General features: G+C 37.5%; 1 protein-coding gene and 1 pseudogene across 2 annotated transcripts in view; both read left to right on the top strand.

The window, feature by feature from the left end:
- MORC1 (MORC family CW-type zinc finger 1) overlaps positions 1–26752 on the top strand; it is a 160751-nt gene that overhangs the window by 87665 nt on the left and 46334 nt on the right. For both annotated transcript variants that reach the window (XM_025376524.1, XM_025376525.1), the window contains exons 15-17: positions 1929–2057; positions 4536–4641; positions 9469–9607. In XM_025376524.1, coding sequence (XP_025232309.1) covers positions 1929–2057; positions 4536–4641; positions 9469–9607 — 374 coding nt within the window. The remainder of the gene's footprint in view (positions 1–1928; positions 2058–4535; positions 4642–9468; positions 9608–26752) is intronic.
- LOC112620000 lies at positions 17841–18036 on the top strand (annotated as a pseudogene).

Here is a 26752-nt window from a genome sequence, read left to right as displayed (position 1 = left end):
CCAAGGAGTAGTACATCAGGATCTGGTGTACAGGGAAGAAGAGTTTGAGATGAACCAAGACAGTTCCACTGTTAACAAGTCTATGTGAAGCTACCCTCAAAGATTGAGGAAGCTGAGAGGCCAAAGAAAGAGGCTGACAAATCCAGTTTCTTAGAAAGAAACATTTAATAGGGTCTTAAGAACAAAAGCTATGTCTTAGGTTGTGGTGAGATAAGAATGGTGGATCCCTGTGCCATTTACCCCCAGACCCAGGACTTAAAAACCATAGGGAAAGAATGTGTAGGAAAATTGAAGTCAACCCCTCAGTGAATTGTAAGAATGTGATGTGAATCTACCTAATGGCAGGTTTTATGGTTAAGGGTTGTTTTGACCTAAGGGCAGGATTTACAGTAACAGTAGATAAAGCAGAAATTTTAGAGGCATTTCCAGAACAAGGGTTAATCACATGTCAACATGGCAGATTAGTATTTAAGATGGAATTGCTTGATTCTCGAAAAAAACCAAATATTGGGCCAAGAAAAGAAATTGAAAGTCTGAATTAAAAGCCCCAAAAGCCAAATCTGAAGGAAAATTTGGAGCAAGAGCAGCTGGGGATTTTGTGAAAGGTCAAGAGGGCAGACCTGGGAATTTGTGAGGTCTACTTAGCCCAGCCCAACTATGAAGACCCTTTTGAAAGCTGAGTTCTTTGTCTGCTGATCTCTAAGGCCCATAGCACCCTGAGCGAAAATTTTAACATGAATAATAAGGTGTTAGATCATTTATTTACCTTTTTCATGGATTACATAGCCATGTGTTAAGGTTGTAAGGCTGGTGCCATGGTTAGTGGTTATCATATTGGACAAAACAGTCAAACATGGATTCTCTTTTTTTCCTTTCAATTTTAACTATATGCACATGTAAAGATATTCAAAGTGTTGAGAAAAATAAAAAGTGAAAAGTAGAAGTATTTTCCCTTGCCTTCCTCTCTACCTCTCTTTCTGCTCTAAAGATATCCACTATTAAAACTTTCTTTTGCATCCATTCAGGAAAATGTACATTGCAATTTTATATGGACAGGCTTTTCATACATTACATAAAATTACACTACGGATACTCTTTGATATATATATATATATATTTTTAAATTAAAACTATAACTTGGAGATCTTAATGCAACACTACGTTTAGCTCTACTTCTTCCTTTTTAAAGGTTGCCCACTGTTCCATTTTTGGGGAACAGAATTTGTCAGTTCTTTATTCATATGCTTTTACATTATCTCCAACTTTTTACTAGTCGAGCAATGCTATAATATACATGGCAACTTATGTATGTGTGTAGGGATAATTCCTAACAGTCTATTTGCTGGATCAAAGAATAAGAACAAAACGACTCTCTAACAGTCCTCCATGGTAAGTAGTGTTTCCAAGCAAGGAGGAAATACACAATTTGGAAATAGGATAGTGCATAAACAATAAAGACTGGCGAGAAAAGGAACCAGAGATAAAATAAAGATGAAAAAAAACCCCACCTCTGGCTGTGAGATAAGAAAGATAAATATTTATATCAATAATTTTAAGAGTGCCCTTTAAAGTGTAATCAGTACAGTCTTTCCTGGGAATGCTTAAGAACAATGCTTTAAATGTCAGTATATTTCATTGCATAAACACGTAACTTTAAAAATACATGCTGTTGTTCTTAGTTTTATTATAAAGACATTGCAGATTTACTGCATATAATTTGGAAAATGCAAAAAGACTAAAGCAGAAAATAGTTTGCACTCATCACTATTCAGAGACAACCAATATTGATTTTTTTAATCTCTTATTTCTGTATATGTATTAATATTTACACAGTTGAGATCATATTGTATATACAAACTTCCCTTTGCCAATTGTTTTGATTTTAATGATTTTTTTCATTATTCTTTGCCTGCTTTTTTTTTTTTAAGATAATAGAAATCTAACATTGTTTTGCAATGAATTTGGATACCAGAATGACATCGACATGGAGAAACCTTTAAATTCTATTCAATATCAAAGAAGACAAGCCATGGGTATCCCATTCATCATACAATGTGGTGAGTGTTGAATTCCGTTCTAATTACCAAATATTAAGAGTTCTTAAATATGCAAGTCATTGTGGGATGCAAGTCATTGAGGGAGGAGGGAGACAAAAGTTAGTAAGACATCTTGCTTTCCAGGAGGTTACAGTCTAGAAGAAAGTTGTAAGTGTGAAAATAATTGTAATACAGGGAAAAATAAGGTAAATGATATAATAGAGACAAATAATTTTTTGAGGGTTCAAAGCAAAGGATTGGGGAGTAGAGGCAAGATTCTATGGTGGAGTCACATTTGTGATAGTCTTTGAAGTAGTTTCAGGCCAGGCATGGTGGCTCATGCCTAAATCCCAGCACCGTGGGAGGCTGAGGTGGATAGATTGCTTGAGCTCAGGAGTTCGAGACCAGCCTATGCAACATGGCAAAACCCCACCTCTACAAAAAATACAAAAATTAGCCAGGCACGGTGGTGCACACCTGTGTTCCCAGCTACTTGGGAAGCTGAGGTGGGAAGATCGCTTGAGCCTAAGAGGTTGAGGCTGTGGTGAACTGTGATTGTACCTCTGCACTCCACCCTGGGCAACAGAGTGAGACCCTGTCTCAAAAAAATAATAAATAAATAAATTAAGATAGAATTTTGACTGGCAGAGATGAAGAGTAGCGAAAGGTGAGTTAATATCAGGTGTACACTTCAGCTAAGATGTTTGTGAAAGAGTAATAGAAAGAGCCATCTTTCTGTTTTTAATATGTAACACTGTTTAATACCTAGTAGGAATTTAATAACTGACAACTGAATTACTGAACAATGAATAAATAATAAGACAAAAGTATTAGGTTGGGTAAAGATGTTAGAGATTCTTGAATGTCAGGATAAGGTTTTACTTTCATAAGCAAGCAGGAGGTATTGGAATTTTTTCCATAGGAGGGTAATTACATTCGGCACTTATTGATATGTTTTCTAGCTACTACACAAAGGGATAGGGAATTAAAGACAGTCTCTAATATTAATCTGTAACTAACAGCTCAGTAGAGAAAAACAGATGAGCAAACAAAAAAGCAGCCTATAGTGTGTAAAACTCTATAGAAGTATTATACAGCTCTCCGGGAGCACCTCCCCCGCCTTTTGCCTGGGAGTATTCCAAGGAAGACCTGAGTGGTCAGAGGTAACGTGTAGTTAAAGTTGTTCTGGCAGCTCAATGAAGGATGACTTGGTGAAGGGCTAGAACAGGAGACTATTGTAATCTAGGATCCAGGTGACAAATTATAAATGTCTGAATGAAGGTGTGGCAGTGAGAGTTAAAAGAATCATACATGACAGATACTTAGAAGGTATAATTGAGGAAATTGATGACAGTATGTGACAGCTTGTCACATGCTAATAATAATGGATAACAATTACTGTGATTTTGATTTGTACCAGGTACTGTTAGAATCCAATCTCCAGTACCCAAGAGCTGTACAAAATTGGGCAAATTGTTTAACTTCTTTAAGTCTCAGTTTCTTCTTTTATGAAATGAGATTAGTATTTGTAGCTACGTTATAGTTTTAAGAATAATGTGAATAAATAAAGTTTACTAAGTGCTAAGGATAGTGTCTAGCGGTGTTGGTTTTTATGATGATGATGAGGAGGAGGATGTCATTTCATTCTCAGTAACTTTTAGATAAGAACAATATAATATTAATCTTTTAATAGATAATGATACTGAAATATAAGAAGTTAAATAATTTGTCCAAGATCATAGAGGTGGTCAGAGGTGGAGCTGTTCAAGTTCTTAACCTTTGTGTATACTGACTGTCTCTGCCTTAGATGAAAGAGACAAGTGTTAACCTATGAGCCGTTAGCAGTGTGTCTGGAGGGAATTCAGGATTAAACCTAAGTGGAGCCTGGAGAGACAAGTGTGCCTTCATCCTAAAGGCAAGGAAGGACTGTTTTGGAAAGTGGGTGAAGAAATCAGAAACTATAGACTGGAGAGGGGAATAAGAACAGAAGAAAGTACAGAAGAAAATGTGTATATGGCTCAGAAAACTTGATCCTTCCTTCCTTCCTTCCTTCCTTCCATCCGTCCGTCCTTCAATTTAATTTTATACTCGTTGAGACCATGGTTCCTTCTTATGTTAATCATGTAGTTGGAGACAGAAAGTGGTGTTGTCAGCAGATGGGTAGTAGGTCAGAGAAAATGGGAGAGTCAAGGCACTGAAATTCTTAATTTGATTTTAAAAGAGGTGAAGTAGATGTATTATTTAAGGTTCTTTTGGCTGAAAGTAGCAGAAACTAACTGGAGGGAACTGAGACAATAATAATAACTTGTTGGTGGGGTCCTGAAGTAGCTCATAGAACCCTAGAATAGATGTGCCATCAAGGATAATGGTATATGATGCAGGATTCGCTTGTCTTTGGATTGAGAGATACCTCATACTTCTGGTATGTGCAAACTGACAGCTTACTATGATAGATTCATTTCTGATCTCTTTTCTATGTCATTTTGTTTTGATTGTCAGATCTTTGTCTTAAATGGAGAGTCTTGCCTTCCTCTACTGATTATCAGGAAAAAGAATTTTTTGACATTTGGATTTGTGCTAATAATCCCAACCGCTTGGAAAACAGGTAGTTTTTTATTATTTTCTAAAATTCTTTATTCATTTTTAATTTCTAAAGTTCGTATGTATGAACCTTGAAAATGTTAACTTATAATATAGATTTTAGCTTAGTACCTGGTATCTCTTCAAACTCTAACGCCCTGCTACCTGTGCAAAGAATATTTCATTGGTGTGCTTTTCCATCAAATAAAAGAGATCTCGTCGTAACTATCTGAAGACGTTGGGGTGTGCAGCTCTGCACTTCCACCCGTGGGAGACCACAACCTGGTACTTAAGAGTTCTTCCTTCCAGTTCATTTTCATACAACATATGTCCTTATTGTAAAGGAATGTTAGCTACTCAGAGAGTGTCCCCAAGGGCATTAAACTGTTAGACCATATGCTTTTTCTGCTTAAATCATATATTGATTTCATTGCTTTACACTCTTGAGGAAAAAGTTCAAACTAAAACAGGAAAAAGACTGATTAAATATTGAAGGGTGTCAACATTATTACAAGCCCTTTTAGACTAGTATTTTCCCCCACAGGGAAAATGGTTAGTATTCCCCTTTAACAAAGGCACCCCTAAGTCAAGCATTGCTTTTCCATGCAGTCTATTCTAAGTCCTTTGAGCTGGATATGTGAGTCAATATTTTTAATATAGACATTAGGGTAATAACTCCTGTTTGGTTATTTTTTTATCTGGCTCTGAAAAAGAAGAGCAAAAAGATAAAAGAAAAAGAAAACATTTGGAAACTGCTGCTAAAACCCCTTTCATCTAGAGTCCCCAGGTTGTTTTTATTTAGAGACTGAAGAAAAATGTCAGAGGTGGCAAAGGCTCTTAGATTTCAAATCATGGTCCAGGTTTTTTTGTATCCCTTTCTTGTTTTGCAGTGCAACCTTGTTTTTCCCAAATAAAAATTTGTCACAGAACCCAAAAATAAAGTAGATAAATGCAAAACTATCCTGATTGAGTTGGAGGCTGGGAACCAAAGGTGTCCACTTTTTTATTTCTGTTCCCTACTCTGCAGAAAGCCTAGAGCTCCAGGGACCATGATTATAAAACACTGATCTATTCTACTTTATTTTGGAAAACAGAGAATTAAAACCCAAATCCAGGCTAAGAAACCTATGTATGAAGCCACTGGCCAAGATCTTCTGTTTCCTAACCTGTGTTCATCCCCAACTTGGGACTTAAATATCTCCCAAATAGGAACAAAGTGTTTGCTCAGTTTCAATATTAAGAATAGTTAATCATGTGAACTTACCATGAACTAAGAACTTTCATATAGTCTAGGATTGTATTTAGAGTTCAGACTCTGAAGACAGACTGCCTGGGTTTGACTCCTGGTTCTATTAGCTGTGAAATCTCAGAAATTATATAGCCCCCCTTTAACTCAGCTTCCCATACACTGGAATGTGGTATAATAATAGGATCTTTATGCATCTTCTCTGGATCCAGCTAAGTCCCATTGTTACGACAATCTGCTGAAAGTCCCTGGTCACTGGAGGCCCTTGATTCCCGAATTTAGGCTACTCCCCACAGATGTAACCCTATCCCTAGGACTTCTTAGACCAGTCTTGGGCACTGTCAGACCCACAGAACTGGGAAGCTGTCCTCTGCAGTTTCCCTTACCTTCAACTTACTGTTGTCCCTGCATTGGCACAGACTCACCCTCTTCTGAAAAGTAACAGTACCATCTCCGAGCATTGTAAAATTAGTTTCAAAGCTGTATTAATTCTGTCTCTCTTTAAAAATTTAATTTTTAATTTGTATGAGTACATGATAGGCATATAGATTTATGAGGATATGAGATATTTTGATAAGGCATATAGTATGTAATAATCACATCAGGGTAAATGGAGGTATTCATCACCTCAAGCATTTATCATTTCTTTGTGTTAGAACATTTCAAATAGTACTTTTAGTTATCATAAAATGTATAATAAGCTATTGTTGATTGTAGTCACCTTGTGCTATCAAATACAAGATCGTATTCATTTAATTCTGTCTCTTTTTCACATAAGAACAGTGCCACTTGTGATGAGTGGCTAGATAAATTTAGCCATGTTGACAGAAAACTGATGGACCTTAAAAGCCTATCATGCAAAAAAGTTTTCCTATATTTATAATTTTCTTAAGTCCTTGTTTCTTTAAATATACTGACATGATATTAACCATCTGTGTTTTATTTTCATGGAAAATATTGTGACAAAAATATGCTTAAAGTGATAGCAAGAGATTTAAGGGAGATGTAAAGAAAAATTGATTAAAAGGGCAGTTAATTGAGATTTGGCACTTCCTTCATGGGAGCTCATTAACGGTGATGTAGATATGATGATTCCCAGGGAGGGGGAAGAAATTAATCTGATGACCTTGCTCAGTCCTTTGATTCAAAATGGTAGGATGGGCCATGCATACCTTGAAAATATGAGAATATGCTTCAAAATACATTATTGCTAGGCAAGACCCCTGACATAACGTGCCACTGGATTTGGATAGAATCACTTAAAATAAGTGTAATAAAGTGATGATAAGTATAGTTATTTATTAGGGAGTAGTCTATGAGTAGAGGGACAGAGTAATGGGGTGAAAAGTGTCATTGTCTGAATTTACAGAAAATACGGTTTCTTGTCAGTAGTTAATTGCCAATTGTCAGCAAGGCCATTGCCAACAGACAGCATTTGAATGAACAATGTGTAACTAGAACTTGGGCTGGAAACATGGTAATAACTTTCTCTTACTTTGCAATTATATATGCTATCTCATTCCATTTTTATAAAAGGCCTATGAACTTTCCCCATTTCTCAGAGAAGAAAATAGAGAGGCTAAGAAAGGATTAGTAACTTGCCCAGAATTCTTCACTACAGCTGAAATTGGAAGCTAAGTTTCTGATGCAAAACCTGTACCCTTCCTGCCTTACCACATTGTCTGTTGGAAGGCATCCTTTTCCATTTCAGGAAGCCTAGTTTCATTCAGATACTTTTTAGTGGACAAAATACATCTTACAAATGGTAGTATTCAGTAACCTGGACAGGGTAAGGTGGAGCCATTCTTTTTTCGAACCATTTTAGCCTGGTTTTGTTTTCCACTTCAAGCACAGAGGGAGGCTGTACATTTTTGACACAGTATCTGAGAAATAGCGATCAGTATGCTTCCATTACATTCATACTATGCACTTATCTGCACTGAAAATAGGGATTACCAACAGAGTGAAAATGATGCCTATTACTTGGCTGAACCAAAAATGTCTGAATTTTGAAAAGGATGTGAAAAAATATCTATGGATTGTATTGCATATTAAAGTGTAATTCATGTCCAAACATCTTTAAATGAAGACAATTGAATGAATTGCATTCTAATAAAATGCTTGAGGTTTCTTCCTTCTGGATAAAAACTTAATGTTGTCACAGGTTCTTTTCTGAAATGAAGTAGAAGGCTATGTAGATGCCACCCCACAGTTGTCTTCAAATCAACACTGTGGGTTGCTGTATATATAGAAGTTGTCCCTAGGGTTTGTTTAGCACCTTTCTTTGAAAATAACGATAATAACAAACACCATGTGTGGGTGGAATTAAGTGTTTTTTCACAGTAGTACCTGAATTTGATTGTAGTTCCTAACTCTTCTCTGCTGGTATGGGGCGAGAAAAATATATGCTGCAGCCCTGAAAAACAGAGAAATGGTGGGTCTCATCTGCCTCCCTTTTCCCTCACTGTTTCAGATGGGAGAAAGTCCTCTCTTGATCCTCTGCCTTCTCCTCCCTTGCCTAGCCTAACACCCATGCCTTTTCTGTGACTTTGTCCCTTCCTCCTTTTTTTGGTGGTTCAGTGTAACTTCTCCCCTCCCCACCCCCAATCAATAATAGAAAACTCTTTGACCCGGAGCAGGCTCGCAGAACTGACCTCGGCGTCTGACGACACTACTGCATGTTCCCCGCCATGCCCTGAATCAAAGCGATGCCCAGTGGGAGCTGAACTTCTTGTCTGTATTAAGCCTTGATACCAAAGTGAACAAAATAATATCTTACTTTTTCAGCAGTTTGGCTGACTCAGTTCCCCAGTACATAGCCACAAACGCAGAAGTAAGAAAAGGAAAAATGGCCTCAAACCTTCCAAACCATAAGCTTTGAGGGTTATTCATTTTTTTTTTTGTAATTAAAACATGGGATATGCTGATCCATAGCCTGTGTATTATTCATTTACAAATCATTCTACATTATTATGTACTTACTAACCCACAAGTTATTAGAACAGCATATCTGTAAGGTTGGAAAGCAGATACTCTTATGGCAGCAAGCACTTGGGCAGGATGCTACTGTCAGGACCTGTGGGCGATTTGGGGAAGGGGCTCTAACGCATCTCATTACCTCCCGAGGCTGTTGCTGAATCCTACATCACATCATGTAGTCACTGGTCTTCACAGTGATCCTGGGTCATCCATATGTTTCAGAGGCATAATTATTTGCTATATTTTAAAGAGATATGTATTTCGCTACCATTTTTGGGGGGGAAATGGCAATGATGAGATAAGCTCAGTGATCTCAAATAATTTTTGCAAAAGGCCTCATTTTATGATAATGTAGAATAAGTGAAGCATTAGCAATATAATTGACGCTTTCCCATCCTCGTAAATATATGCTGTTGTCCACATTTTTTATTAGGCTGTTTTCCATGCAAATTGGAGATTTAAGGTTATTTGTTATCGAAAGCCACCAATACAATGCTTTTCCTTTGTATTTGAATTTTGGATATATGACATAAAGAGTAACTGCTTGTAGAAGTAAATCATCTTTTACAGACAGTAAGTAGTTTTATATTTCTCCTGATGTTAATCTTGTACTTGTTGATTCTGAAGTTGTCATCAGGTAGAACGTCTACCTTCCATCCCGCTGGGCACCATGAGCACAATATCACCATCAAAAAATGAGAAAGAGAAGCAACTTAGAGAGTCGGTCCTAAAGTATCAAAATAGACTGGCAGAACAGCAGCCACAGGTGAGTTGTAATTAATTCCTGCCAGTTCTCCCGTGACTCTTGAACCGTTGGTTTCATAGGTGCAGATTGACTAAAGTGGTTTACACAATAAAATGTGTATACTCTTTTTTCTGTCCTTTTTGATGTCTTTTAATTTTAGATCTAAGACAAGTTCTAAAGGGTGAGTTTTGTAAAAAAAAAAAAAAATACTGTATATGTGATATCTAAGCCCATCTACACAACAATGCATGTGAGAAATAGGGACATTTGTTTCTACTCCACAGCTGCTCATAGAGCCTTATAGAATCAGCCAGCATGTCCAAGGTCATGTGGTCAAGGCGCAACACAAGTTTGTGTAACTCCAAAGGTCAGGCTGTTTTTATTTCATTCCTTCCTGAGGGAGGGTTTTAAGGTAAAGAGTTCTTTTAAAAAACATTAACCTATTAATTTAGAAAGTCAAAGTCATATTTAATTGTTAAGAAAATTCAATAAATTAAACATTACTATCAATCAACATAGGTAACCATGACAATTTCGAGTGTAAGAAAATGTGGCATGTAGAAAAATTATTTTATTTTCTTGACTAATAATTAAATTTCTATAGATTTAGCACACGAATTCATTATTTTTTAATGGTGTAGCCTGTCGGCTTCCTCAGACAGCACTTGCAGTGTATGTCCAAATGTGTGGACACTTCTGTAGATGTCAGGAAATAAAATGCTTATTAAAATAGAAAATTCAGTGATGAAGTGGGAGTTAAGCTCCCCAGCCATAGCAGCTTATAGTAAGTGTTTTCCTGGGCTCATAGATCACTCTTTTACCTCACTTGGCTTGTTAGGGCTCTGCAGTGCAGGTCAGAGACCACCTGAGAGTACAACCAAAGAAACCAGAGCCTTCTTTTTTACCCTGGAGTCTTAGGGTCTCTCTTGGAAAGATACTGAGAGTCACTTTGGAAACACATTCTCCTAAGCACTCCCCACCTCCAAAAAGTGGCTCAACTTTCTACAGTTTTTAAGACCTCTAGTCATGGGTTTGATAACAAAAGTCAGAAATAAAGGTTTCACAGACTTTTAATAAATAATTAGGTACATTCGGATCTTTTTGTTATGAAATATTTTAATTTCGTTTCTTATTTACCACACTTTGTAGCTTTGTGAAGGCATTCAGCACATTAAGAGTTGATTGCATGTTTATTGCCATCTCTGGACATTGTTTTTCTTTTCTATAGCGGTCATAGCCAACCCATGTATACTAATAATGCCAATCACCAAGACTTAATTAGCTTGTTGTTTGTTTAAGATTGGATGTTGTATTCATCACTGAGGTAGAGAATTCGATGGCAGCTGATGGAATAGCAGATTTGGGCCAACAGTTCTGTATTCTTTTTTCTTGGTAGTTGATTTTTTTTTTAGTAAGATTTAAGCCAAGGTTATAGATTCAGTTTGTTTCAAATGTAAACAAATAAATTTAGCAGTACTTATATAGAAATTCACTGCCAGTACTTCAAAGGACATAACCCTCTCCATCCTCCTTTTCCCTTTTGCAAAAGGAAAATTCTACAAAATCCTTTTGTGAAAAGATTCCTAACGTCTTTTACGTACTTTCTAGTACTTGGGGCCTATAACTGACCCTGCTTTTGTGGTAACCAAGGAAAGCTTTGGGTTGAGGTTCACTCAACCAAAGGCAACCAGTTAATTTTGAGGTGATCATTGAGCACATACTTGCCCTCAGGTCTGCCCCAGGCTGGGAATTACGGGGAATACAGAGATCTGTAATACCAAAATCTGAGTTCCATGAGAGCAGGAATAGTCTTGGTTTTACTTACTGTGAATCTGTAGTAACCAAAACAGTGCCTGGCATATACTCAATAGGTAGTTGAATCAGTAAGTAAAACATGCCCTCAGATATTATACAGTCTTTTTGTGGACCAAGTCTAACAGCTATTTAAAAATGAGCAACCACTATAAAGTAATATTAATTCAAATGTGTTTTCTTACTGTAATTGACACTGCAATAGAAGTTTACTGCGAGGGCAGCTTCAATCACAGAAAGTTATATGGGGGGTTGGGCGTGGTGGCTCACACCTGTAATCCCAGCATTTTGGGAGGCTGAGGTGGGCAGATCACTTGAGGTCAGGAATTTGAGACCAGTCTGGCCAACATGGTGAAACATCATCTCTACAAAAAATACAAAAAAATTAGCTGGGTGTGGTGGCTCATGCCTTATAATCCCAGCTACTTCAGAGGCTGAGGTGGGAGTATCTGGGAGCAGAAGTTGCAGTGAGCCCACGCCACTGCACTCCAGCCTGGGGGAAAGAGCAAGACTCTGTGTCAAAAAAAAAAAAAAAAAAAAAAAGAAAAGAAAAAAAAATCAAAGAAAGTTATATAGTGGAAGTGACACTTGTATCTTGAAGTATATTTAGGATAAATAGAGGGAAAAAGATAGGGCATTTCAGGTGAGAAAAACAACCTAAAGGAACACTTGGAGATGAGCACTGATTTGTTCTTTCATGGAACCAGTCACTTAGATTACATGCTAAGCTTACATATTTTAAAAATTAAACTCAGTATTTGTGTGGTATCTCTCTTTTAAAAATGGCATGTCTTGTTATAATGATGCAACTCCCATATAGTTATGACATGGTAATTACTGAACAGAAGACCTCTGGAAGATGACCTTGATTCCTCCTTTCACAAAATAATCCATGAGCATGTTAAAAAACTATGTTTTGGTGATATTTATCTGATGCCAAAAATAAGACTAAAAATCATGCAGTGTTCAATGTAAATTTCCTGTCCTCTTTCTAAAACCCTTTAGAAGAAATTTTGGAATGTGGTATAAGAAAGGATGGGAAAGCTAGAAAAACAGGGCATCATTGGCCCCATTCAGTTTCGGGTGTAGGCTAGACATCACTGGAAAATCAAGAACTGGCTAATTCATTACTGTGATTCACTGTATGTCTATTGTTGGTGTCCATTCGCCCATTCAGTATCACAAAATCATACAATATATGCCATGTAGTTATTATTTGCCCTTCTCTTCCTCCCTCCCACTCCCAATGACCACTTATCCATTGACCAGACCTAGGTAGTGAATATAAAAATGACCTAAACCTGCACGCCCTGTCTCTTAACTCTCTTACATTTCAGCTTTAATGGTAGCAGGCATCTTGATCTGGAAAATGAAGGGTTGACTAGATAAATCAAAGATCTTTCTGTATTTTAGGTTATATGGGTATCTAATGATTAGATGGTAAGAGAGTTAATCCTAATCATTAGATGTTGTCCCGTAGGAGAAAATGAAGTAGCTAGATCTAAAGGTATCGTTTCCACATGGTATCTTATTTAATTCCTACAACACTCCAGCTAGTGATATCTATTTTAACAAAGAGGAAAGTGAAATCCAAAAAAGTTAAATAATTTTAATCAAGTCAAATAGCTTTAAATGGTGAAGTTGGAATTTATTTCCTTTTTGCCTAATTCCAGCACCATTTTTCTCACAGTCTCGTAGGAAAAATACAGACAAAAAGGACATAAGAACATTTACAGTAGCAACAAACTTATATATTGCAAATCATATTTGTTAAGGGAAATACCTAAGTTCAGCAAACCTAATAGGAGAGCTCAAATTCAAGATCCGTCTCCTGCGGTGCATTTTATAGAGTAAAGGGGTTGTCCTCCATGTAATTGGTAAGCTATGTCAACAAACCAAGATCCTCATTATAAATTGTACTTCTGAATACAACCCATCCCCATCTTAATCCTTCTGAATAGATGAATGAGTAATCTGTTTCTAACTACTTTCAGCTTCATTCCACATTACCTGCTGTTTTCTATACCGAGTGACAAGTGCCACCTGCTGGCCAAGTGATGAAGCTTTTATTTCCATTGTTTCACTGGATTGCTCAGTTGTTATTGGCATATTAGCTGGATAATTGTTATTTTTCGGTAAACCTAGGCAATAATTTTAAAACCATAATGTTATAAAATAAATTTATCTGTATTTCAGGACCTCCTCGTTCTCAAATTTACCTCTTTCTCAGTTTTAACTTACAATTTCTCTTCTACCTTCTATTGTATGACAAGGATGATTGTGTCATTATCATGCACACAGAATCTAGTTTTAGTTACACTTTATTCAGAGTTTTATGGTACCATCTAAAATCCACTTAATACTCTCAGTCATTAAAAGACAGATTATACCTTTATCCCTGAATTAAGCTACCCTGTATTTACCCCTTTATACCTAAGTAATGTTAATGAGTAGCATATTTGCATAATCAATATATTTGTGCAATGTGTGATGAATTGCTTATGTGTCCCCTGGGTCTTTCTGAATTAATCTTTTCTATTTACTCTACATTTCTTGGCATACAGTGCAGGCTGTCTATAATCTGACACTAGTTGCCTTTCTATTAACATAATAGCATTCGTTTCTTCCACTCTGTATGGTGCTTCTACTGAGCTTCTCCATGTTCCTTACGAGTATTAACTTCCATGCTGCTCTGCAGGCCTTTGTTTCTGTATTCTTGTCTGGAGCAGCCTCTGGTCTTTCTCCAGTCCTTTAAGATCCAAAACTATTGCCAATCCCTGTATGAAGTCTTCTTTCATTTACCTACTTGGAAAAGTATCTCCTTCCTTCCAGTTCCCTTTGTCCCATGTGGTCTCTCTTAGAGTGTGTTTTACTTTCTACCTGGTATTATAGTCACTTTTTGTCTAATGTTATAGTTACTTATGTATCTGATCTGTCTCCCGTATCAGATTGTATGCTTTTTGAACTAAAGGACTATTTTTATTCATCTTTGTATTTCCAGTGGTACCTAGGCCTACAGCTTTCATATGTAAGTATTTAGCAAACAGTGAAGGATGGAAAGAATAATTTGATTTATGCAGAATTCCTAAAAGATGAATATTTTCTATCTGATTGGATTGGTTGACTCTACATAGGTTAGACTTACCACCTTCTGCATATATTACTGAAGACCAAAATGTTCTTATACCTGGTCACAATAAACTGTCGTATTTGGATTGGAATACAGAGACTGCATTTGGATTTCATTTGTCATGTTCATAGTCATCCCATCAAATATATAGCCTTTATAAGACTTCATGCCTGGTGAGAAGGAACTCCAACAATAGAATTCTGTTCTTTTTCAGTGCTCATGTGGACACACATACACACAGAAATGAAATAGTGTAATCTGGCAATTCCCACATTGGTTGTTTTAGCTGTAAATGCAGAGCAAAGTAGTCTTGCCGAACTTTTAGCTGTGTTTTTCAAATTGAATGGCATATCTGAGGACAGCTTTGTGATGAAGAATGTGAATGCATTTTTCCATGTAGAACTTAATCTTTTTAATGTGTCATTATTGTGTAGGCTGCTGAGGTTTCAAATCTGTATAACTATAGTGACAGATGCCATAGAAAATATATTTATTCTTCAAGAGTGCTTTTCAGTCTCCTTATATAAACTGTCATCATCCAAAATTTGTGACACCTAAAGGTCCTTGTCTAACAAGAGGCTATTCTAGTTATTGTAGATGAAATATTTTACTTTATTACTCTTACTACAAATATCTCATTTTTCTATGGTGATGAATTGCTTTTTGAAGAGGGATAATGCATAATATATTCACACTTGTGCGTCCTGTGCCCTGTGTTCATGGCATACCAAATGAGACATTAAACAAATTGCTTGTGATTAACTAGTGTGCAAGTCCCTTGAAGGCAGATATCATGTGTTGCTTTCTTCTGCGTACCTCCTACCACCACACCTGGTGCAATGTTGGGCACAGTAGGTGTCTAACAGGAGTTCAACTCTTTAACTTGCACTGCTTCTCCAAATTATTTTCTTACTCGTCCTTTCTTGAGAAGCTGACATCATACTTCCTGATGGAACAGCATTTGTGGTTTACTGAAGACTCAGACAGCACTAATGATTAAAGAGCATCAGAACAGCCTGGCATTGTGGCACAGTGTGGTGCAGGGAACTCAGGACATTCTCAGCTCCTGGCTTCATAAGCAACTTTATTTTACCATGGGGTTGACACTGAGGAATGCCATCCGTTGTGTCTACTCCTGGGTTTCACAGAAGTGACCAAATGCTGTTGTCAAAGGCCAAGAGGAGTTTGAATCCAGAGGGAACACATTTTTCCTCCCAGAAGGACAGCAATAGCTTTGGCAGTTGCAGGCAGTCTTGGCACATTACATCCCTCCCTTTGCATGCTAGTCAGTCATTCCTGCTCACATCTCACAGCAGAGATGGAGCGAGGAGTAGAGGTTCAGATGTGTTGCCTGAAATGATTTTCACTGCAGGGAATACTAATTTGGGTTTTAATGCGAATACACCTATTTGATCTCTACCCTACAAAAACTCCTTAAGCGTCTGAACTCCACGTACAACCAGTCTCCAGTTAGTGTGCATGTTAATCAGGGACTATCAGAGGCTGCCTGGTGTCCAGGGTACACCTCAGGGTCTGTTTCCTGACTCTGCTCAGAGTAAGATATAAGTCTTCAGCTTCCTTCCACAGCAGGCTGCTCGCTGCTCCCCTCTCAAGGAAGTCTGTGCCTCCGCGCCTGTACGCTCTGGGCACCAGCCTACCTGAGCCTTGCCTCTCTGAGCTTGAATCCTGTTTTTCAATTTGCTTGACCCAATGTCCTTCTTACTTCAGACCTAACTTTACATTTTGAATTCAGTTTGGGGAACTGTGTTTCATGACTGTTGTTGATTTTGAACTTAAACCTTGTATCTTCTACTCCTGATTCAACCTCATTCATCCTTGTCCCCTGACCATGTATGTGATCTGAATCTGCTCCCTTCCTCTGTCTCAATTCCTGGAGGCCAGAGTAAAATTCATACTTAATCTTAATTGGGCTCTATTTTTCACCTTGGACTTTACCAACATGTGATTTAACCTCTCCACTGCTTCTGTTAGTCTTCCCCCACCAAGTCTAGCGTTCTAACCAGGGTGTAAGGTCTCCTGACACATCAGAGATTTGCATCGAGTCCTAAAGAACTAACTGACATTTGTCCATGAACTTTGCTTCACAAGGGTCTAGAATAACTTTTCCTCCACTTGGCGGAACCCCAAAAAGGTCTTGTAGGCACAAGCCAAGACCACTAGGAATAATTTCTGGCATTTGAAAATGAAACGAAGTATTACTTATAGCGCTTCTGAACAGCAGCAGATCTAGTTTGTTTCTGTTTTGTTTTGTTTGAGTCTGAGGTTCCTACAATTTTTGGGATCTCTTTTAAAACAGAAAATGCCAAATTATAAATAAGAAGTTAGGACAGTGCCACGGAAGAGGCTTGTGTAACGGAGGGATGTTGCTGCTTAAGCTATATATACTTCGTGGTTCACCCACTGTTTGTTTTTGCATGTATTATACCATGTGGTCACTGCAGGGTTTTTTTGTAATAAAGGAGAATTACGTATTTTTCATATTTCCAATTCTCTTCTCTCCAGTCTCTTCCCCAAGATTTCCATAATTATGTATACTTTTGGTGAATTCTAAAACTAATTCCTGTAACTGTACGTATTACATGGATGAAGAAACCTAACGAGAAGGATGAATGGAGGGATGAAATGATAATAACACTTAGAATGTGCCTCTATTAGCAGTGCTGTAAATGCACTGACATTTAATCCTTAGTACAATACTATGATTGTTATGATTCCTATTTTGTGGATGAGGAAACTGAGTCACAGAGAAATAATCTGCCAAAGATGGAGTTAGGAAACTGCAGAACCATGATTTTAGCCAATGCAGACTGGCTCCAGACCCCTCATTCTATTACTAAACTATATTGCCCCTCTGGCCAACGTGACATAAACAATGTAGGAATACAGGGTAGATCTGAAATGTAGGATTGATTCTTAGTTCAAAGCTGTTCGAACGACTCTGCTTTTCTATTTTCAGTTTGGCTCAGTAGCTCTTCTGTGTGAGAGAAGTTGAGAAATTAACTGCTAATAGTAATCATAATTTCTTTTTTTCAGTAGCTCTGTCTATGGTGGGCAGGTTTGGAAGGCAAGGTGACTTTGGAAAGCTTTACAGAAGGAGGAATGCTTAGGAGCTCTTTGAAGGAGGAGATGCAAGCAGCAGGCCGTGGTGGACAGCATTGGCCTGGCGTTAGGATCCCTGCCTTCAGGTCCCAGCCCTGTTGTTCATAAGCTGAGTGACCTCAGGCCTGAGGTCTGTCTGGTGTCTGTAGTCCTTGGTCTGAGTACCCCCAGCCTGGTGAAAAGAAGCAGATTAAGACTATATCTATAGGTCATTTCTAGAGAAGCTTCTCTGAACGTTTAGGGCATAGGAAACAACGAGGAGGAGGCACAGCATTCTCTCCTGAGCGTGGAATTGGTGTGTTGCTTCACTGCAACTGGCTGTTCATTTGCTATTGGTGATCATTCCTCTCTTCCTTTGGGAGGGGAATAGGGAGAGGACACAGTCAAGCACTTCCTATTTTAACAAATAAAAAAGGTGGGGGTGGGGAATTAAGCTAGATGTTTGCAAAGACCCATTCAAATTTTAGAACCCGTGAATATTAGTTGCCAATCTTCTGTCACAAGCGGCTACATTTCAAATATCTTTATTTACTGATACCATTTTGAATATAAACATGATATTTCTGGAGCAGAGCAAAGTATTATATATAATACAAGGAATCATGCTAATTACCCTTTGCTCCAGTTTTTACCCCGGAGCAATGGATCGGGTAAGAGTCAGATCAGATGATATCTTACAATTTGTACTGTAGGCAAAGAATCCTAAGAAAATGTATCTGGACATTTCTATAGGAGAGCGGCAACCACACTCTCCACGCTCTTTTGCTCTTTGGGAAGAGCCCTGAATTATAACTCCTACCCTTTGGAATGTAAACAGATCTCTGGGGGTAGGGAAAGATGAGACTAGTTTCTCCAACTTTACAATTCTGGTCTTGTCTCTGTGGTCCCAGGTTTTATTCCTCCCTTAAAATATAAACACATATTTCCAGGGAGGTAAATGTCTCTGGAGGCAAATCTCTTCACATGCCCTCTCCACTAATAATCAGTTGCAGATTAAATTCTAAGATTTGTTCTTTTAGTCCAAGTCCCAAGTGAAGTAAATTTAATCAGAAAATCCTAACTGTACAGAAACATAAAAGTATTTTCTCTATAGTCCCACAAAGAATTGATAGAAAATTAGAAAGGAGCATTCTTTACTTTTCAGGGCTGTGAGTCTGTCTGTCTGAAAACGTCACAATTTTATAGAAATATTCACTCCTGAGATCTACACCAGACAGACTAAACAAGAATCTCTGGGTCTGGTGCTTTGGAATCTGCATTTCTGCTGCTTCCCAGATGATTCTATGCACCACCAATATTCACTTCTTTATTCCTGGTTTAAGGATTCTTCAGTTTTTCTACTTACAGAGACAGTTCATCTTATGCAGTTCTCACTGATTCAGTCTGCGATTTGCGGGACTTTCTAAACTCATAAAGAAATGTAATAGTCTTGCTGGGAGAAGTTATAAGTGTCATTTAAAAATGAATACTGATATTTTCAAGCTTTCTAGGGTAATGATTCTTCTTTGAAATCTGAAAAGATGATGACGATGATAAAAAAAGATGCTATCATTGGTAAACAGCTATTCATTAAGTAACTCAGATTTTGAAGTAGGTTAACTGTGTTATTCAGATTTCTATTTTACAAAAATGCAATCAAAGATGTAAGAATGTATTCCTCAAAAAAAGTACACACGTGATTTTTTAAAAATGTATTTTTAAAACTATAGGCCAACCCCAAAACTGATGCTGAAAATCTTTGTCTGTTGTTTGAAATGTATCTATTAGTGGAAATCAGTATCTCTAATTAGAACCAGAAGGAAAACTTTTAGGGGAACTATTTACATTTTTCATTTAGGTCAACTTCATTTAGTACACTTAACATGTGCAAATTTAGTGCACTAATTATATGTAAATCACTCTTTCCACAGAGGATGCTTCAATAGATAAACCAAAAATCCTTTTTGTCTTAATGCTTTAGAAAACTTTCTCCTGATCTTGTGTTTTACTATTTTGCTTTGACTTTTTCCCTTCAATTCCATTGGATTATTAAATTAAGTGTGCAAGTATTTCCTTTGTATCTATTATGATCTAAGCATTGTGCTAAGTCCATTGGGCCTTATAACAGAAAGGCCATTGCCAACCTCAGCAAGATAAGTTTCAGAGGGAAAGCCAGGTGGGATGAGGGGAAATGGTGAATGGAAAGTAAAGAAGTAGAAGCCATGGGTAATAAGCTGTGTTAGGAAGTTTTGTACTAAAGGAGCAAAGAAACATGGGGTTATAGCTAGAGCATTAGGTAGGGTTGAGGTAAATTCGTGGTTAGGAGAGATTAGACAATGTTTCTGGACTAAGAGGAAAAAGCCAGTAAAATTAAGAAGTATAGCACACAGGTGTGATGGGACCTTTTTCTTTTTTTTTTTTCATTTTTTTTTTTTTGTTGTTGTTGAGATGGAGTTTTGCTCTGTCACCCAGGCTGGAGTGCAGTGGTGCGATTTCAACTCACTGCAACCTCCGCCTCCCGGGGTTCAAGCGATTCTCCTGCCTAAGCTTCCCCAGTAGCTAGGATTACAGGTGCCTGCCACCAAGCCTGGCTAATTTTTGTATTTTTTTAGTAGAGATAGGGTTTCACCATGTTGATCAGGCTGGTCTCGAACTCCTGACCTCAAGTGGTCTGCCCACCTTGGCCTCCCAAAGTGCTGGGATTACAGGCATGAGCCACCGCACCCAGCCTGGGACCTTTTTCTTGTAAAGAGTCCAGTAAGGACAAGAAGGAAGGATTACTAGGACCGAGGTGCAGGGTTTAAGTTAGGGCGGGAGGAGGGACATTTTTTCCTCTGAGATTGTGGAAAAGAAGTTAAGGGTGTTCACACACACCTAAAACTTTTATGAAAAAGGTGGGCTTTATGTGGAGGGTACAGTAAAGATTTGGAACAATCTTTGTGGAGATGGATACAGAAGCTAGTTAGGGACAAGTGAGAAGATTGTCCAGAAGAGTATGAGAACTATGCATATTTCTTGTAGTGTGGATTCAATGGTTATATATAGTTTAAGCATCACTGATCTGAAAATTTGAAATTCAAAATAATCCAAAATTTAAAATTTTTTGAGTGCGATACAACACTACAAGAGGAAAATTCATCTAGTTTATGTGACAGGTTACAGTCAAAACAGTCAAAACGTTGTTTCATGCACAAAAGTATCTAAAATATTGTATAAAGTTACCTTAAGACTGTGTATAAGGTGTATATGAAACATAAGTGATTTTCATGTTCAGACTTGGGTTCCCAAGATAACTAATTACATATATGCAAATATTCCAAAATTCAAAAAGTCCCAAATCTGATTCCCAGACAGACTGTCCTGGGAATCACTTCTGTTTCCAGGCATTTTGGATAAGAGATACTCAACTTGCACAAATTTTAGCAGCCTGGAATTTCTGCAAAGATGGAAAATGATGTCGTTGATCCAAGATTGAGAATTATGAGGATGGCATGGCAGAGCATAGCTGATGTGATAGACTCTTTTTCTCAGATAGAATTGGGAATGGAAGGGAAGTCAAGAGGGTTATAATAAATTCGGAGAAAGAACTGTGGGAAAAGAAGTTTCTATGCGTATGAGGAACATTGATAATAATCCTGAAAGAATTAGAAGAACTATACATTATAAAGAAGACAAAAGCATTTCAGAGGTGGATAACTTTTAAGAGATGAAAAGACAATGTAAGTTGCTCAAGGTGACTGAACTTGAGCTGCCCCTGGAGTTACAAAGTGAAAGTAGCATGTGATAGAATTAAAGAAGATGAGCAGGACTCAAATGGGTGGGAGGAATATATCCAACATTCTTAAGGATATGGTGCACTTTACTAAATATATAGTTAAAACATAACCCATTCATTGACTATGGTAAAAACCTTCTAGGTATAGATCTAAGGTAGAAAAGGTATTCAGTGCAGCTGTCTTTGAATTCTTCCTCTGTCTCCTGCTATGTTCTTCCAATTATGAGTGAATTTTTGCCTTCATCGTGTTACTGGAGGTCATTACTGTGTCTGTTCTTGCTTCTGTATTAACATAAAATGTTTTATTTGGGGCTAGGTGTGGTGGCTCATGCTTGTAATCCTAGCACTTTGGGAGGCAAAGGAGGGCAGATCACTTGAGGTCAGGAGTTCCAAACCAACCTGGCCAACATGGTGAAACCCAATCTCTACTAAAAATACCAACAAATTAGCTGGGAGTGGTGGCGGGTGCCTGTAATTCCAGCTACTCGGGAGGCTGAGGCAGGAGAATCGCTTGAACCCAGGAGGCAGAGGTTACAGTGAGCCGAGATCGCGCCACTGCACTCCAGCCTGGGTGATAGAGTGAGATTCTGTCTCAAAAAACAAACAAATTATTAATGTCTTTCTACTCAAAATGTAGTTGAGACATCTTTGCTGTGTTTTTCTATAAAATCTCAAGTTCTTTTGTAGAAGCAACTCTGATATTAAAATGAAAGAGTATAATTTATAGAACTTATAAAATAGAACTTATAAAATTTTTATTTACTCAAAATTCTGTTTAGTGATGTGATTAATAGTTCAGGTCAAAATCCATTACAATAAAACTAGCACAAAATAATTATCTTCAAGCTAGCACCTAAAATATTACAAACCCAGATAATTTAAGAGAATTGTACATTGTGAAATCCATTTTGCTGTATCAGGAACAAGACTCATCCCAGAGTGATGCAAACACTGGAAGAGAGTATACACTGGAATTTAATATAAAGCATCCAAATACCGTGATAAGCTCCAACAAGTAGTGGAGAAGTAACCACCTTTTGAATGTAGAGTAGACTTGTGGCACTGTTTTGGCCATGGAAGAGATGAGCAGTAGGCTCTAGAAGCATCTGTTTATCCTGCCAATCATCAACATATTGTTGAGAACTTATAATACTCAAAATCTTGTACGAGGTACTACAGATAAAAACAAATAATTGGGGCCGGGCGCGGTGGCTCAAGCCTGTAATCCCAGCACTTTGGGAGGCCGAGACGGGCGGATCACGAGGTCAGGAGATCAAGACCATCCTGGGTAACACGGTGAAACCCCGTCTCTACTAAAAAATACAAAAATCTAGCCGGGCGAGGTGGCGGGCGCCTGTAGTCCCAGCTACTCGGGAGGCTGAGGCAGGAGAATGGCGTAACCCTGGGAGGCGGAGCTTGCAGTGAGCTGAGATCTGGCCACTGCACTCCAGCCTGGGCGACAGAGCGAGACTCTGCCTCAAAAAAACAAACAAACAAACAAACAAAAAAAAACAAATAATTGGGAGTTTACAATTTATTGAAAGAGACCCACATGTCAACATATAACTATTAGATATCGTGATACATACAATGATAAAGGTAGGTAAAGTATTACAGGGGACTTTTGGTATAAATATGGCTATATAGACTTAGCATTTCCCCATTCTTTTTCTGAAAGTCTTCTAAGAGCAACACAGAAAATGGAAGACAAAAATGCAAACTGAAATTTTAGTCAAACTAGGAAACTGTCTTAGTCTCTTTTGTGATACTATAACAAAATACCAAAGATTGGGTAATTTATAAAGAAAAGAAATTTATTTCTGACAGTTCTGGAGGCTGGGAAGTTCAATATCAAGGTGCCAGCATCTTGTCAGGGCCTTCTTGCTGTGTAATCCCATGGCAGAAAGCAAGAGAGTGAAAGAGGGCAAGAGAGAGAGAGAGAGATTGAACTTGCAGTCTCAAATCCTGTAATAATTGGCATTAATCCATTCATGAGAATGGAATCCTCATAACCTAAACACCTCCCTTTAGGCCCAACCTCCCAACACGGTTGCATTGCAGATTAAGTTTCCAGTACATACTTTTTGGGGGACACATTCAAGCCATAGCATAGATGTATATCAGCATATTTCTCAGAGCTGCTCAAAACAATCGAGATGATGCAGGAGCTCCACAGGAAGAACAGAAGAGAAATCGAAGGAGGAGCCCAGCGCTAGCATATCAAAAGTATCAATACAAATACACTTACTGAAAAAGGATACATCTAGAGATGGAAAAGCTATAGCCGTTATCTGCAATAGCCAGCAGGCAACAGGAACCCTACTGGACCAACTTTGATTCACAGAAGTAGAAAATGTGAAATGCACATGAAAGGACTCAAATAAGGCACAATTTTCAGAAGCGATATTTTTTGTAGAGATCAGAGGAAAAGAAGCTAGGCTTGTGAAAAATAACTTGCCTAGAAATTTACCCTCCACTTACCCTTTCTATAGAAAGCTCTGGGAAAGAGCTGGTCCTGGAAAATCCAACTTTTAGAATGACATGTTTTAAAAAAGCTAAACAGATACATTAAAAAAAAAAAAAAAGATTCCAGTAAAATATCAATAAGAAACCATATAATTATATAACAAATAAAATACTGCAAGAAAAATGTTAAAGAATTCTAGCAAAATATAAATACAAAAAAGAAACAACTATAGCCATTCCTGATAAAATTTTCAGAAAAACAGGAATAGAAGAAAACTCTCTCAATTGATAACGGGCATTTACAAAACACTTGCAGCTAAAATCTTGCTTATTAGTGAAAGAATCAATGTTCTCCCACTAAGGTCAGGAATGAGGCAAGGGAGTTTCACTCTCACCCTCCAGTTCCACATTGTACAGGAGGTTCTAGATGGTGTGAAAAGAGAGAAAAAGAAAAGGCACTCAGATTGCAGAAGAAGAGGTAAAAGTTTTTTTTCTTTCAAAATTTGATTGTTTGTGTAGAAAACAGATAATATTTATAGAAAATTACTAGAACTACTGAAATGAGCTTTAGCAAGGTTGCAGGATACAAAATCAATATATAAAAATTAATTTTCTATATATTAGCAACAAACAATTGGAAATGGAAATTGAAAAATACCATTTCCAATAGCATTAAAATATATTAACTACTTGGAGGTAAATTTGGCAAAAGACGTGTAAGACCTGTACAGTGAAAGCTGTAGAACACTGCTGAAAACATTAAATAAAACACATAAATGGAGAGAGATTCTATGTCATGAGTTTGAAGAGTCAACATTGCTAAGATATCTATTCTCCCCAGTTTGCATCAATTAAAATTCAAGCAAGTATTTTGATAGAAATTAAAAACTGATTCTAAAATTTATATGGCATGCAAAGAATTTAGAATAACCTTAAAAAAGAACAAAGTTGGAGGAATCATACTACCTAATTTTAATACTTGTAATAAAACTGTAGTTAAGTCAGTGTGGTATTGGTGTAAAAAGAGACAAATATAGCAATGAAATGGAATAGAGAGTTTAGAAATAGACCCACAAGTATATGGCCAGCTGATTTTCAACTAAGGGACCAAGATGTTTTAATGAGAGAATAAGAATCTTTTCAACAAATAGAACCAAAACATTTGGATAGTCATATATCCACCCAAATAATAAACATTTATTCTTATTTCCTGTTATATACAACATTATTTTGAAATGGATCATGGAGCTAAATGTAAAAGATAACCTTCTAGAAGAAAATATAGGAAGAAATTTTAGTGACCTGGTATTTGGCATATATTTCTAAAATATGACACAAAATGCATGAACTATAAAAAGAATTTTTTTTTAATTGTACTTCATCAAAATTAATGACTTTTGCTCTTCAGAAGACATTGTTGAGAAATTGAAGTCAAGCTACAGACTTGGAGAAAATATTTGCAAAACAATACCTGACAGTGGACTTGTATCTAGAGTATGGAGAGAACTTTTAAAACTCAGCTGGGCTCGGTGGCTCACGCCTGTAATCCTAGCACTTTGGGAGGCCAAGGCGGGTGGACCCCTTGAGGTCGGGAGTTCAAGACCAGCCTGACCAACATGGAGAAGCCCCATGTCTGCTAAAAATACAAAATTAGCCGGGCGTGGGGGTGCATGCCTGTAATCCCAGCTACTCGGGAGGCTGAGGCAGGAGACTCGCTTGAACCTGGGAGGCAGAGGTTGCAGTGAGCCAAGATTGTGCTGTTGCACTTCAGCCTGGGCAACAAGAGTGAAACTCCGTCTCAAAACAAAAACAAAAACAAAAACAAATAGTAAGAAAACAATGCAGTTAAAAAATAGATACATTTAAGCAGGTACTTAACCAAAGGAGACATGCAGATAGCCAATAAACACATGAAAAGTCAATTTCATTAATAATTAAGGGAACTGCAAATTAAAACCACAATGAGATAACCACTACACACTCACTACAATGGATAAAGTTAAAATGATTATGCTATGTTGACCTAGGATAGAGAGCAACCATTAAAAATGCAAAATGGTAAAATGACTTAGGAAAACAGTTTGGCAGGGTTTTTTTGTTTTTTGAGATGTGGTCTCACTCTGTTGCCCATGCTGGACTGCACAGTCATAGCTCACAGCAGTCTCAAACTCCTGGCCTCAAGCGATCCTCCTGCCTTGGCCTCCCAAAGGGTTGGGATTATAGGAGTAAGCCTAGTTTGGCAGTTTTTAAAAAGTTAAAGATACACCTATCATATGACCCAGATATTCCACTCTGAGGTATTAGTCAAAAGAAATGTAAGCATATGTCCACTTCAAAACTTGTGCTTGTGTGCTTATACTAAGCAGCTTTGTTTGTAATTGCCAAAACCTGAAAGCCATCCAGATGACCATCAAAAGGTGAAAGGACAAATTATGGCATGTCCATTCAGTGGAAAATTACTTAGTAACAGGAAGAAATGCACTCTTGATTCACACAGCAATATGGATGAGCTTTTAAATAATTCTTCTGAGTGAAAGAGGTCAAACAAAAAAAAGATTGCATACTGTGTGATTTCACTTGATATAAAACTCCAGAAGATGCAGCTAATTGACAGCAAGAGAAAGCAGATCAGTGGTTGCTTAGGAATGGGACAGGGTTGGAAGAGGTGCTGGGGAGACAAGGAAAGTTTTGGAGATGATCGGTATGTTAATTATCTTGATTATTATACATATCTTGATTATCTTGATTATTATACATATATCAAAAGCTTTCAAATTTTGTGCTGTTACTTGTTTGTCAGCTATATCTCACTAAAGCTGTAAATTAGAAAAAAGAAAAATTAAAATGCACATCAGAAGGAAATTAAACATACACATTTATACGT

Source organism: Theropithecus gelada, chromosome 2, assembly GCF_003255815.1.
Source record: "Theropithecus gelada isolate Dixy chromosome 2, Tgel_1.0, whole genome shotgun sequence".
Classification (NCBI taxonomy): Eukaryota; Metazoa; Chordata; class Mammalia; order Primates; family Cercopithecidae; genus Theropithecus; species Theropithecus gelada.
Note: the sequence above shows the minus strand (reverse complement) of the source record. Positions and strands in the feature narration are given on the sequence as shown.